Consider the following 12,058-nt stretch of genomic DNA (forward strand, 5'->3'; position numbering starts at 1 on the left):
CAAAGAAAAAAAAAATAGTCAAAGAATGAAACAGGGCTTGAGGACAAACTGTTTCAGTATTAAGGGGTTCCGATGAGGCTCGGGAAAACCATGAGATGTCAGGACTCAAACCAGGGTTCTGCCATGCAAAGCATATATCCAGTCCTTTAAGCTACCCTCGCAGCCTTGATCCTGTTTTTTTTCAGTTACACCCAGGAAAATTCTGCTCCTGGGACCAGTAGACAACCCTCCAGGGTAAACTTGGGGAAAACATACAATTCCAGAAAGGATTCAACACCTGGTGGCAGCATGGAGCAGAGAGCCAGAAAAAGAAACAGAAGTCACTTAATCTGAATCCAATAATCTTTTCTGGCTCTCCTCTCAAGGACATGGGGGGTGGGGAGGTGGAAGAGGGATAACAGCCACAGTGGGAGACAAGAGTAGAGAGATGGGCCAAGCAAAGGAGACCTCCCTTATCTGTCAACACCTCCCTACCTGCCCTTAAAGTGCACCTGATCCTGGGCAGTGCTCAGGATAGAGACCATCAGGAGAAAAGAAATCTAGAATCTGGAGACCAGCACCCAGGAAAGAAGGAAAAATAAAAGAAGAGGGGCCAATCTGAAGCCTCACTAACTCATTCCCTTTGATTCTACCTGGCCCTATGTAATTCTGCACCTCAGCCAAGATTTCTCCAATTAAGCAAAGCCTAACAGAGCTTTTATTTTTTCCTTCTCTACAATACAGCATTTGTTGATAGGCCTCTGAGGCAAGTAATAATTCCTATCCTACCCTGAGCACTCTCCTGTGACTCCCTCCAGTTAGACCTTCAAGGGCAGAGACAAAAGAAACTCTTAATAAGGAACACACACATTTCAAAGCAAGGCTTCATAATGCACAGGAATGAAGTTGATACAACTAGATTGAGACACCACTAGCATGCCTGTGCCATATACAGTAAAGCGAGGGACAACACCTGCCCTGTCCTTCACTGCAGTAGGTACTTTATAATATCACATTAAACAATTTATTTTAAAACTGGGGTCAGGTATGTGCAAGACGGTTGCCTTAACCCCTATACTGTTTCTCTGGCCCCTATATGCAAATTTTTAACCTTAGTTTTCTCACAAATGGATCTCATCATTAAGAAAATGTGCTTACACAGAATTAAGTGTGCAAGATCTTTTACGGCAAAGGTTAGCAAACTGCTGATCAGGGGTCCACACCTATTCTTATAAATTATGCTTTGCAGTAACACAAACACAATAGTTTATTTGTGTTACTGGAGGCTGCTTTTGTACATTAACTGAACATTGCAAAATGGTATGACCTACCATGCTCAAACTATTAGCTCTACAACCTTTAACTAAGTTTGTTGATCCCTCTTATGAAAAAGAACACTGACTAGGAATTCAGAGAGACTATGCTTATATGCCAGTTTCAAAACAATTAGTAGAAATTACCTCATGATACTGAATAATCTCAGTTACAATTCATATATTCATATATAAAAGTCTGTTATTACCATCTACAGCGATTAATTAAGATTAAATTAGGTAAGACAATTAAATCCCTACTAAAATGATTTAATAGTAAGTGGTAGCTGTTAAACTACAATTAATACCAATACAAGGGCCCGGAGAGATAGCACAGCGGCGTTTGCCTTGCAAGCAGCCGATCCAGGACCAAAGGTGGTTGGTTCGAATCCCGGTGTCCCATATGGTCCCCCGTGCCTGCCAGGAGCTATTTCTGAGCAGACAGCCAGGAGTAACCCCTGAGCATCGCCGGGTGTGGCCCAAAAAAACAAACAAAAAAAAATACCAATACAAGTTTGTCTGCTATGTTGAGAAAGAAGGTAAAGTGATTCAAGCTTCAGTCAAATATATATTTTATTTGCTTGTTGAGCCACAGTCAGGAAGGAGCTCAACTCCTGGCAATGCTCTTGGGACCGTGCAGTGTCAGGGATCAAACCCAAGGATCCGACATGCAACATGTGTGCTCCAGCCCTTTGAACTATCTCTACATCCTACAAACATTTTTTTAAATAAGACACCATATTTATTGGGTAGAAGATATGGTAAAGCTGATGCTTCACCTATGTATTGGTATTCATTAATCTATATTCCCTGTTAAGGAAAAGAAAAACGAACGGCTCGAGAGCTAGCAAGGGTTAAGGAATAAGCATGTGGCCAACCCCAGTTCTACTGATCCCTGGCACCAGCACATAGTTCCCCCAAGCACCATCAAGGGCAAGCACAGGGCCTAAAGCCCAGAGGCCAGAGTAGCTACCAAGCACAACTGGGTGTGACCCAAACTCATCTCCACTCAAACATGAGAAAAGGAGTAATGGGCTGAGTTAAATGTGCTGGAACAACATGGCTTGCATGCAAAAACCCCAGTTTGATCCCTGCACTGCAATGGTACCCAGGTACCACCAGACATGACCCCTGAGCACTGTACAGCAGTACCCCCATTAGCATAGTGATGATCACCCTGCTACCAAAATTAGGAGTAACAATGCCTACACACTTTTGCTTAGGATAGCCAAAATTATTTTATTTTTCTCCTCTTAGCTTTTAGTCCTTAATTTTATAAAGTTATTTTATTTTGTCTGATTGCCTGGTTAACAAACCATGGCTTGAGGGCCACATTCAACAGTACTTAGAAATTATCCCTGGGGGCTAAAGAGATAGCATGGAGGTAGGGTGTTTGCCTTGCATTCAGAAGGATGGTAGTTCAAATCGCAGCATCCCATGTGGTCCCCCGAGCCTGCCAGGAGTAATTTCTGAGCATAGAGCCAGGAGTAACCCCTGAGCGCTGTGGGGTGTGACCCAAAAACCAAAAACAAAAGAAATTATTCTTCAATGCTCAGGGGTTACTATTGGTGGTGTTCAGAGGACCAAGAAGTGCCTAAAATGGAGCACAGGCCTCCTGCATGCAAAGCAAATGCTAAGTCCATTGAGCTAATCTCTGGTACATCAAAGAAAGATATTTTGCTGTTGTTGCTTCTGCTGCTGCTTTTGTTGCTGCTGCTGTTTGGACCACACCAAGAAGTGCTCAGGGTTTACTCTGGGCTCTATGCTCAGGGATCACTCCTGGCAGAACTCAGGGGACCATATGGGTTCATGCTGAGAAACAAACCCAGGTCAGCCATATGCAAGACAAAGGCCCTATCACTCCAGCCAAAAACGTGTTTTTTAAAAAGTCAAGCTTCAGGGGCCGGCGAGATAGCATGGAGGTAAGGCGTTTGCCTTCCATGCAGAAAGACGGTAGTTAGAATCCCGGCATCCCATATGGTCGGTCCCCTGTGCCTTCCAGGAGCGATTTCTGAGCATAGAGCCAGGAGCCAGGAGTAACCCCTGAGCACTGCCAGGTGTGACCCAAAAACCAAAAAAAAAAAAAAAAGTCAAATTTCAAAGCTTGGTTTAATGTAAAATGAGTTCCTTCAATAAATAATATATAAACATGCCAGATAAAATCTAAATTTTACCTCAGGCTCAGGCTTTGAATGAGAATTATGATCTGGGCCCGGAGAGATAGCACAGCGGCATTTGCCTTGCAAGCAGCCGATCCAGGACCAAAGGTTGTTGGTTCAAATCCCGGTGTCCCATATGGTCCCCCGTGCCTGCCAGGAGCTATTTCTGAGCAGACAGCCAGAGTAACCCCTGAGCACCGCCGGGTGTGGCCCAAAAAAAAAAAAAAAAAAAAGAGAGAGAATTATGATCTATGATAAGAAGGGGTTTGGTACGGTAGAGAAAACACAGCAGTAGTGTATTTTCCTTGCACACAGCTAACACAGAATGAACCCCGGTTCAAATCCCGGCATCCCATATGGTCCCACCAGTATGCCAGGGAGATTTCTGAGAGCAGAGCTAGGAGTAACCCCTGAGAACCGCCAGGTGTGACCCAAAAAAAAAGGGGGGGAGGTTGGGGGAAGCAGGATTGAGGAACTCAAAAAAATTAAGTTTCTAGATTATATAAAGCTACCAGAAACATTTGTTGAGCAGTCTCTGAATTCCTGAGTTCACTCAAATGAGTATTTGAGGAGAATCTACTATGTTCCAACTCAGACAAGAACAAGACACTTTGTTATCACTTAGTCAACTTATAAACAAGGGACGAAGGTGTTCAGGGCTGTGAAAGAGGAGAAGCACCAGACAAGACTACAAAGCTTGACACCTCCCAGGAGATTACCCAGCAAACATGCACTCTAGGTGGGCAAGGAGACAGTGTGTGGCCAGAGCAATTCCGGCACCTTCTTGCCTTTCTATCACACCAACAGCTGTCTGGAAAATTACTTCATGAAGGGTCAAGTCTTCATCCTGTACTCCTCTGTGGCCCTGCAAATGCTAGAGGAAACAAAGTGCCCCATCTCCTAATCAGATATCTGTGAACTGTCATTACTTTCTTCGCCTCCCTCCCCACCAAATTCTGTGGATCATTCTCTACATTGGACTAATGCCATCTCTAATTATTTATTAATTTCCTCTACCCACAGTGTAGAATCAACTAGAAAACAAAATACAAGACCAAATAAAGACTCAAGACCAGGGCTTCCACTGAGAGATAGAAACTCTCACTGAGAACCCAATCCCACTGGCCCAGCAGTACACACGGAGAAGCAGACACTGCAAGAGGTTAGGAAAACTCATCTGACTCTAGGTGGCTAATATTATCCATGTCACCTTCTTTTTTATATATCTTTAAAAATCATTTTTGGGGGCTGGAGCAGTGATGCATGGGATAGGGTGTTTGCCTTGCATGCAATAACCTAGGACAGACCATGGTTTGATCCCCCAGCGTCCCATATGGTCCCCCAAGCCAGGAGCTATTTCTGAGCGAATAGCCAGTAATAAGCCCTGAGTGTCACCAGGTGTGTTCCAAAAACAAAAACAAACAAAAAAAGGTCACTTTTTTTTTGTTTTGTGTTTGGGCCATACCTGGTGACGCTCAGCGGTTACTCCTGACTATGCGCTCAGCAGTAACTCCTGGCAGGCTCAGGAGACCATACTGGGACACCAGGGATCTAACCCAGGTCCGTCTGGGTCAGCCGTGTGCAAGGCAAATGCCTGACCGCTGTGTTATCACTACAGGCCCAAAAAAATCACATTATTTAAGCACCATGATTTACAAGGTTATTCATGATACAATTGTTGTTTTTCACAGTTAGAGTTGTTCATGACTGAGCTTCAGTCATACAGCATATAAACACCTTTCACATTTCCTGCCACCAATTTCTCCAGTTTCCTTCCTACTCTACCCCTTACCCTTAGCCAGACATTTCTCCCCACCCATTTTCTTTTAGACATTGTGGTCTGTAATACTGTTACTGCATATCACTTTATCTCCTTTCATTTTTTGTCCAGAGTGATCAGTTTCGATTATCATTGTCATTGTAAACCGTTCTCTACCCTAACTGCACTGCTCCACTATTTGTGGCAAGCTTCCTACCATGGACTGGTTCTCCTAACGCTCATCTTATTATAACTGGATATTACCATACTTTTTAATATCCCATACTTGAGTGCAGTCATTTTATGTCTATCCTTCTCCCTCTCGCACAAGCATTATATATCTTATATATCTTACATATTAACCCTTTCTCAGATGCCTCCCCTCCTGATTATAGAAATCTAGTCCTGCTCAAGGATCCTCCCCCTTAAATGGCCACAGAATCCATTCAGAGGAGATTGAAACTTCTTCATTAGATCAGGAATGTAGGGAGCTGGCGAGATAGTACTGTAGATAAAGCATTACTTTGCACACAGTTTACCCAGCTTTGATCTCTAGCATCCAATATGGTACCTTGAGCCTGCCAAGAATAATTCCTAAGTGCAGAGCCAAAAATTACTCAAGCACCACGACCATGTGTGGCCCCCCCAAAAAAAACAAAGTAATAATAAATAAAAAAAGCCTATTGGGGGCCCGGAGAGATAGCACAGCGGCGTTTGCCTTGCAAGCAGCCGATCCAGGACCAAAGGTGGTTGGTTCGAATCCCGGTGTCCCATATGGTCCCCCGTGCCTGCCAGGAGCTATTTCTGAGCAGACAGCCAGGAGTAACCCCTGAGCATCGCCCAAAAACCAAAAAAAAAAAAAAAAAAAAAGAAAAGAAAAGAAGAAAAGAAAAAAAAAAAGCCTACTACTGGGGAGCTTCTGAGACAGGTTTCCTTCCCAGTCAAATATACAACCAGACCTTCTCCTTCTTTGGACACTACTTTTACTACTTTGAACTTTTTAGATATAATGGTAATGCAGGAAATGGAGATGAATGCCTTGCATGCAGCCAACCCGGTTGAATCTCCCTCCCACATCACATATCAGGAGTGACCTCTTGAGCACTGCCAAGTGTGGCCCAAAAATAAATAAATAAATGGGATGGATGGATGGATGGATGGATGGATGGATGGATGGATGGATGAAAACAATGACAGTTACTCTCAGCAAGGAGTGTCATAACATCCACAGAGGATAGGGCACAATGATTTCAATACAGAAAAGGTAACTTCACAGACCTCAAAAGTACGGCACTTTACGGGGCCACAGCAATAGCACAGCGGGTAAGGGCATTTGCCTTGCATGTGTCAGACCCGGGTTCAATCTCTGGCATATGATTCCCTAAACACCACTAGGAATAATTCCTGAGCACAGACCCAGGAGTAACCCTGAGCACCTCTGAATGGGGCCCCGAAAACACACATAAAAAGTATGGCACTTTCCTCTCCCCATGACACCCTCTAATTTATCACCAATGTCAAGCACAAATAGACTTGTTAACTTCAGATGAATAAATAGAATTAAAGTGCAGTTTTCACATGTAGAATAAGCCCTGATTCAGTTATAGGTGAAGATATATATAAATCAGGGTCCTAGACAAGTATAAAGCCTGCTGACACTCAGATGAAGCTGAAGTTTTATGTATTTGAAAAACAGTATATATTAGATCAAATGAAAAAAATCCTTTAAGTACAAGTTCCCAGGTGCAAATCAATCTCAGAAGAGTGAATCAATGAAAAGCAACACAAAACACTGTATTTTTCTAAGTGCTTCTCACAATGTCTAATGCTATTAAACAAATGTCCCACTCTGCCTCCCAGCTCAACTATATTCCCTACAGGCTCCTTTCAGCATATACAAACTAAAGGAGGAGGGTGAGAAGAGAAAAAAAGCACCACTTCAATATTACAAGTTAAGCACAGCTTTTATTCATGAAATTTTTATTCATGAAATATAAAGCATCTTCACAATTAATTTGGGTCAAAGGGCTCCCCCTGTCCCCTCTCAATATACCAAGCCACATGACCAGGCTTTATCTTTAAAGTTCAAAAGATGTCCTTTAGGGGGCCAGAGAGATAGCACAGCAGCATTTGCCTTGCAAGCAGCCAATCCAGGACCTAAGGTGGTTGGTTCGAAACCCGGTGTCCCATATGGTCCCCCGTGCCTGCCAGGAGCTATTTCTGAGCAGACAGCCAGGAGTAACCCCTGAGCATAGCCGGGTGTGGCCCAAAAAAAAAAAAAAAAAAAAAAGATGTCCTTTAGTCTAGACCTGCATCTGCATTCCAGGCACTAAAAGAGTCCTCAACAGGGCCCGGAGAGATAGCACAGCGGTGTTTGCCTTGCAAGCAGCTGATCCAGGACCAAAGGTGGTTGGTTCGAATCCCGGTGTCCCATATGCCTGCCAGGAGCTATTTCTGAGCAGACAGCCAGGAGTAACCCCTGAGCACTGCCGGGTGTGGCCCAAAAACCAAAAAAAAAAAAAAAAAAAAAAAAGAGTCCTCAACAATCCATATTTCCAATCAGATACCCAAGCTCTCCAAAAATAGTGATCTGAAAGTAAAAGACTATAGCCAGTACCATCCCTGAGAGAAAATAAGCGAGGACACTTCAAGGACCACCGCTAAGGTCTATAGCCCATTTGCTTCAAGACACAATGTTTACTGTGTAACCACAAGGTTGAAAACTTATAAACTTTCCAACATAAAAACATCTCTGTATCTGTTCACTGTCCTCCTCTTGAGATTTTGTTCATCTCCAAGAAAAATCAAAGAAAGCTCAACTTGCCTTGGAATGGAAAGTTCAAAGCCCCAGTCTAAGTGTGTCACTGGCAACCAAGGCATGATGCTGACTGCTCACAATGCACCTATTCCCCCTAAGAACCAGTTGTGATCCCAGGCAACCCAGCCACCTCTAAGAGTGCCTTCCAAAGCACAGCTTACCTTATAATTGCTAGAGTTCACCCAAGAGGTAGCGAGTCCATCCACAAGTTTATCTAACATGGTCTGGTCATGCTCAAGATCGGCAGATTTCTGTTTGTCTGAGAAATAGTCTATCAGTTCCTGGCCAACCTGCAGTCGCTTCCCCACATCCTTCTGTAACACCTGTGCCAAGCAGGACTCCATGCGAGGCTCCATGGTGGAATTCAAATCCAGAGCCAGCAAAAGCTAGAGGGCAGTCAGGGTGACACCCTCCCAGTAAGTGGACCCAGGAGGTTGCCTCTTTGTTTGCTGAAGGTTACTAAGGGTCTGTGTTTCAAAGATGCAATCCGGGGAATGGCAACAATGCACCATGTGTGTCTGAAGAGCAGCTGGTAGGATATTAAAAGTCCAATTTAAATAACTAGTAGGAGATAAAGGAGCGCGTGGCAGAGTGACGTTCTACTACTGGGTCTGAAATACTTCATAATTCAGCAGTCCATTCTGAAAAAAATAAAAAGAGAAGAGGACAACAAATCAGTACAGAACACATAATACTCAAACTGTTTTAAAACATCAAATCAGTGACAGAGTGGTACACAGTGCAAAATCATTTACAATCACAAGCACAGAATGAGAAGCTTGAACACTTGGCACCCATACGGAATAACATAATTATTATTTTTATCAGGAAGAACATCAGAGCCCAAAGCAAAGAGCCAATGAGCTGCACAGTTGGTGGGTTAATGTTTTTTTCACAATTTTCCAGCTTGTAAATGTACCAGTCAGAAAAACAATCTTCTGCTTTAGTTTGCATATTTATTTGTAGCTTACATGTTGCTTCCAAACCAGAATCCAAACACCGCTCTGAGTCAGGTTAAGACTGTAGCTTATTCACTCTCAAGACTTCTAAATAACCAAGTCACAACACTGACTAAAATGGCTAGTCTGGTAACTGCAGCCTACAACAGATTTCCTGTTCAGCAGATGAGCAACTGAGGAGTCAAAGTCCCTGCCTCCTCATTCCCCAACAGAGACTCAGACAGGTTTCCACTCTGTTCTGTTACTGACACAGCATTCTCACTGACAACACACCATTTGGGCTTCCTAAATAAAGAGATCTCAAAAATCACATTGGGGGAAACTGTTTTCATCAAACAAACTGAACATGCTGACCAGCTAACTTTTGACTTGCTGAAGCAACCTGCACACTTTTACTTTCTCACTTCAATTTCTTTTCCCAATTCCTTTCATTCTCATCTAAGAAGACTATCTTCAAGATGCAGCATGCACTTCCCTGTCACTGTATTAATTGAAAACAGTCTGTTCCACAACAATATATCACACAACAAATCTCAAGGGTTCCAGTAGGTAAATCTGAATTTATAAACTAAAAAATTTAAATTCGGTGCAGGGAATCACTTCTAGTGTAAGCACAACATTTTTTTCCCCCTTTCCTACCACGATTCTCCACCACCACTATTTTCAGCATAAAAAGATCCATACTTTTTCAAGTTCTAGAACCAGAGGTGTTTAATGCCAACAGGAACCATTAGATGAGGAAACCCTTCTTCAAAGCCTCTTGACATCTTTAACAAGGTAGGAGCTGGGAGATGGATGATCTTCAAAAAGACTGTCTCATCTAACCATCTAGGCTCTCCCTCTTTCACAAAAACATTTCCAAAATATACAAACACCAGCTATTTACACTTTGTTCTCATTTTCAGTCCAAGCACAATGATCTCCAATGCTGGAGAGAAAGCTCAAAGGACTGAAGGGCCAGAGAGATAGCACAGCAGTAGGGTCTGTGCCTTGCATGCAGCAGACCCAGGATGGACCTGGTTTCAATCCCTAGCATCCCATATGGTCCCCTGAGCCTGCCCAGAGTTATTTCTGAGTGCAGAGCCAGGAGTACCCCTGAGCGCTGCCAAGTGTAGCCAAAAGAAAAAAGAAAAAATAATGGGTTGAAAACATGGAGGATATCCCTAGAATTGCATGTTCTCTGCGCTCAGGCAAGAGCAACATCAAGCAGAGACTGAAAAAGCCCCAAGCATGCACTGCCAAGGATGGCCTAAACATGAAACAAAACTGGAAAGAAAAAAATTCAATTATCTACAGTCCCTTAACAGGCTCATGTGTTCGATTAAGTAACATACCTATGACACAGGAGCTGGAAGAAAATTCTTTCTAGGCCCAATGGTAGCCCAAGAGGCAAAACAAACAAACTGTGTTTAAAAATGATGATCAGGGGCCAGAGATAGCATGGAGGTATGGTGTTTGCCTTGCATGCAGAAGGATGCTGGCTCAAATCCTGGCATCCCATATGATCCCCTGAGCCTACCAGGAGTGATTTCTGAGTGTAGAGCCAGAAGGAACCCCTGAGTACTACCCAAAAACCTAAGTAAATAAATAAATAAATAAATAAATAAATAAATAAATAAATAAATAAATAAATAAATAAATAAATAAAATAAAAAATTATGATCAGGGACCAAAGCAATGATGCAACAGTAGGTCATTTGCCTTGCACGCAGTTGACCTGGTGGACAGCAGTTCAATCCCCCAGCATCCCATATGGTCCCCCAAGCCAGGAGCGATTTCTGAGTGCATAGCCAGGAGTAACCCCTGAGTGTCACTGGGTGTGGTCCAAAAATCCAAAAAAAAAAAAAGATGATCAGGAGCTGGAGTGACACTACAATGGGTAGGTAGGGTATTTGCCATACATGCGGCCGATCCAGGTTCAATCCCTGGCATCTCCTATGGTTCCCTGAATCTGCCACGAGTGATTTCTGAATAAGGAGCCTGAACACTACTAGGTGTGGCTCAATGATGTCACCTAATACCATGCAACCACTTCAATCAAAGAGGGGGCGGGGGAAGGAGGGAGGGAGGGAGCGAACGAGCGAGGGAAAGAGGGAGCAAGGGAGGGAAGGAAGGAAGGAAGGAAGGAAGGAAGGAAGGAAGGAAGGAAGGAAGGAAGGAAGGAAGGAAGGAAGGAAGGAAGGAAGGAAGGAAGGAAGGAAGGAAGGAAGGAAGGAAGGAAGGAAGGAAGGAAGGAAGGAAGGAAGGAAGGAAGGAAGGAAGGAAGAAGAGAAATTGTTCCTTCCCATCATGGCAGTACCCCATTCTGCTCCCATAGGACTAACTTGCTTTGTCCCGTGGGAAACTAGCAACTCCAAAGTAGAAATCCGAGAGCCAACACGGTGCCTTATTCTCCAAAAACACAGCCCTGGGGCTGCCTTGCTGTCCCCAAGCAAGTCTGGTCTCCAAGCAGATGAGAAGCCATGTGGGAAGAACTATCATGTTCTGACCTACAACAGTAACTAAAAGACATGGGAATGATGCCACCTGACACCATGCAACCACTTAAGTCATGACCTGATGATAGTGACACTAAAAAGTGTCACTTAGAGATGGTGAAAAGTCGAGTCAAACAACTAAGTTCTGAGAAAGTCTTTCTTGGGGATGCCAGGCAGCGAACCTGGGTCAGCCACATGCAAGGGGAATGGCTCTAACTTCCTGTACTATTACTCTGGCCCCAAATGTCATTTTAACTATTGACAGAAGGTAGCTGGTTCTATGCTAGATGACTTATATGTACTCTAATTCTCCAACCAACTCTATTAAAATGGTATTAACTTCCCTATTTTACTGTGGGTTAACTAATATCCCTAATTTTAGATTTTATGTTGTTATTTACAGTCCAATTTTACAATTGAAACAAGTATAGGAGGGATAAGTTTGCATTGCCAATAAAATTATTTTCCCCACCTTCCAAGTCTTGGTTTTAACTCTGGCCTACTTCTGTTCTTAGAGACAGGAGGTCAGTATTGATGCTTAGCTCAGAAGCAGTAGGGCAAAGAGCAAAGTCATCTCTCTTTATTGGAACACTA

The 12,058-nt window shown here is 43.3% G+C and overlaps 1 protein-coding gene across 1 annotated transcript in view; it reads right to left on the reverse strand.

Moving 5' to 3' along the window:
* The window catches only part of CLASP1 (cytoplasmic linker associated protein 1), a 270,724-nt gene that overhangs the window by 220,283 nt on the left and 38,383 nt on the right, over positions 1-12,058 (reverse strand). Inside the window, exon 2 of the mRNA XM_049773166.1 lies at positions 8,190-8,669. Coding sequence (XP_049629123.1) covers positions 8,190-8,384 — 195 coding nt within the window. The 5' untranslated portion in view covers positions 8,385-8,669. The remainder of the gene's footprint in view (positions 1-8,189; positions 8,670-12,058) is intronic.

The sequence above is a fragment of the Suncus etruscus genome, chromosome 5 (genome assembly GCF_024139225.1).
Source record: "Suncus etruscus isolate mSunEtr1 chromosome 5, mSunEtr1.pri.cur, whole genome shotgun sequence".
Classification (NCBI taxonomy): Eukaryota; Metazoa; Chordata; class Mammalia; order Eulipotyphla; family Soricidae; genus Suncus; species Suncus etruscus.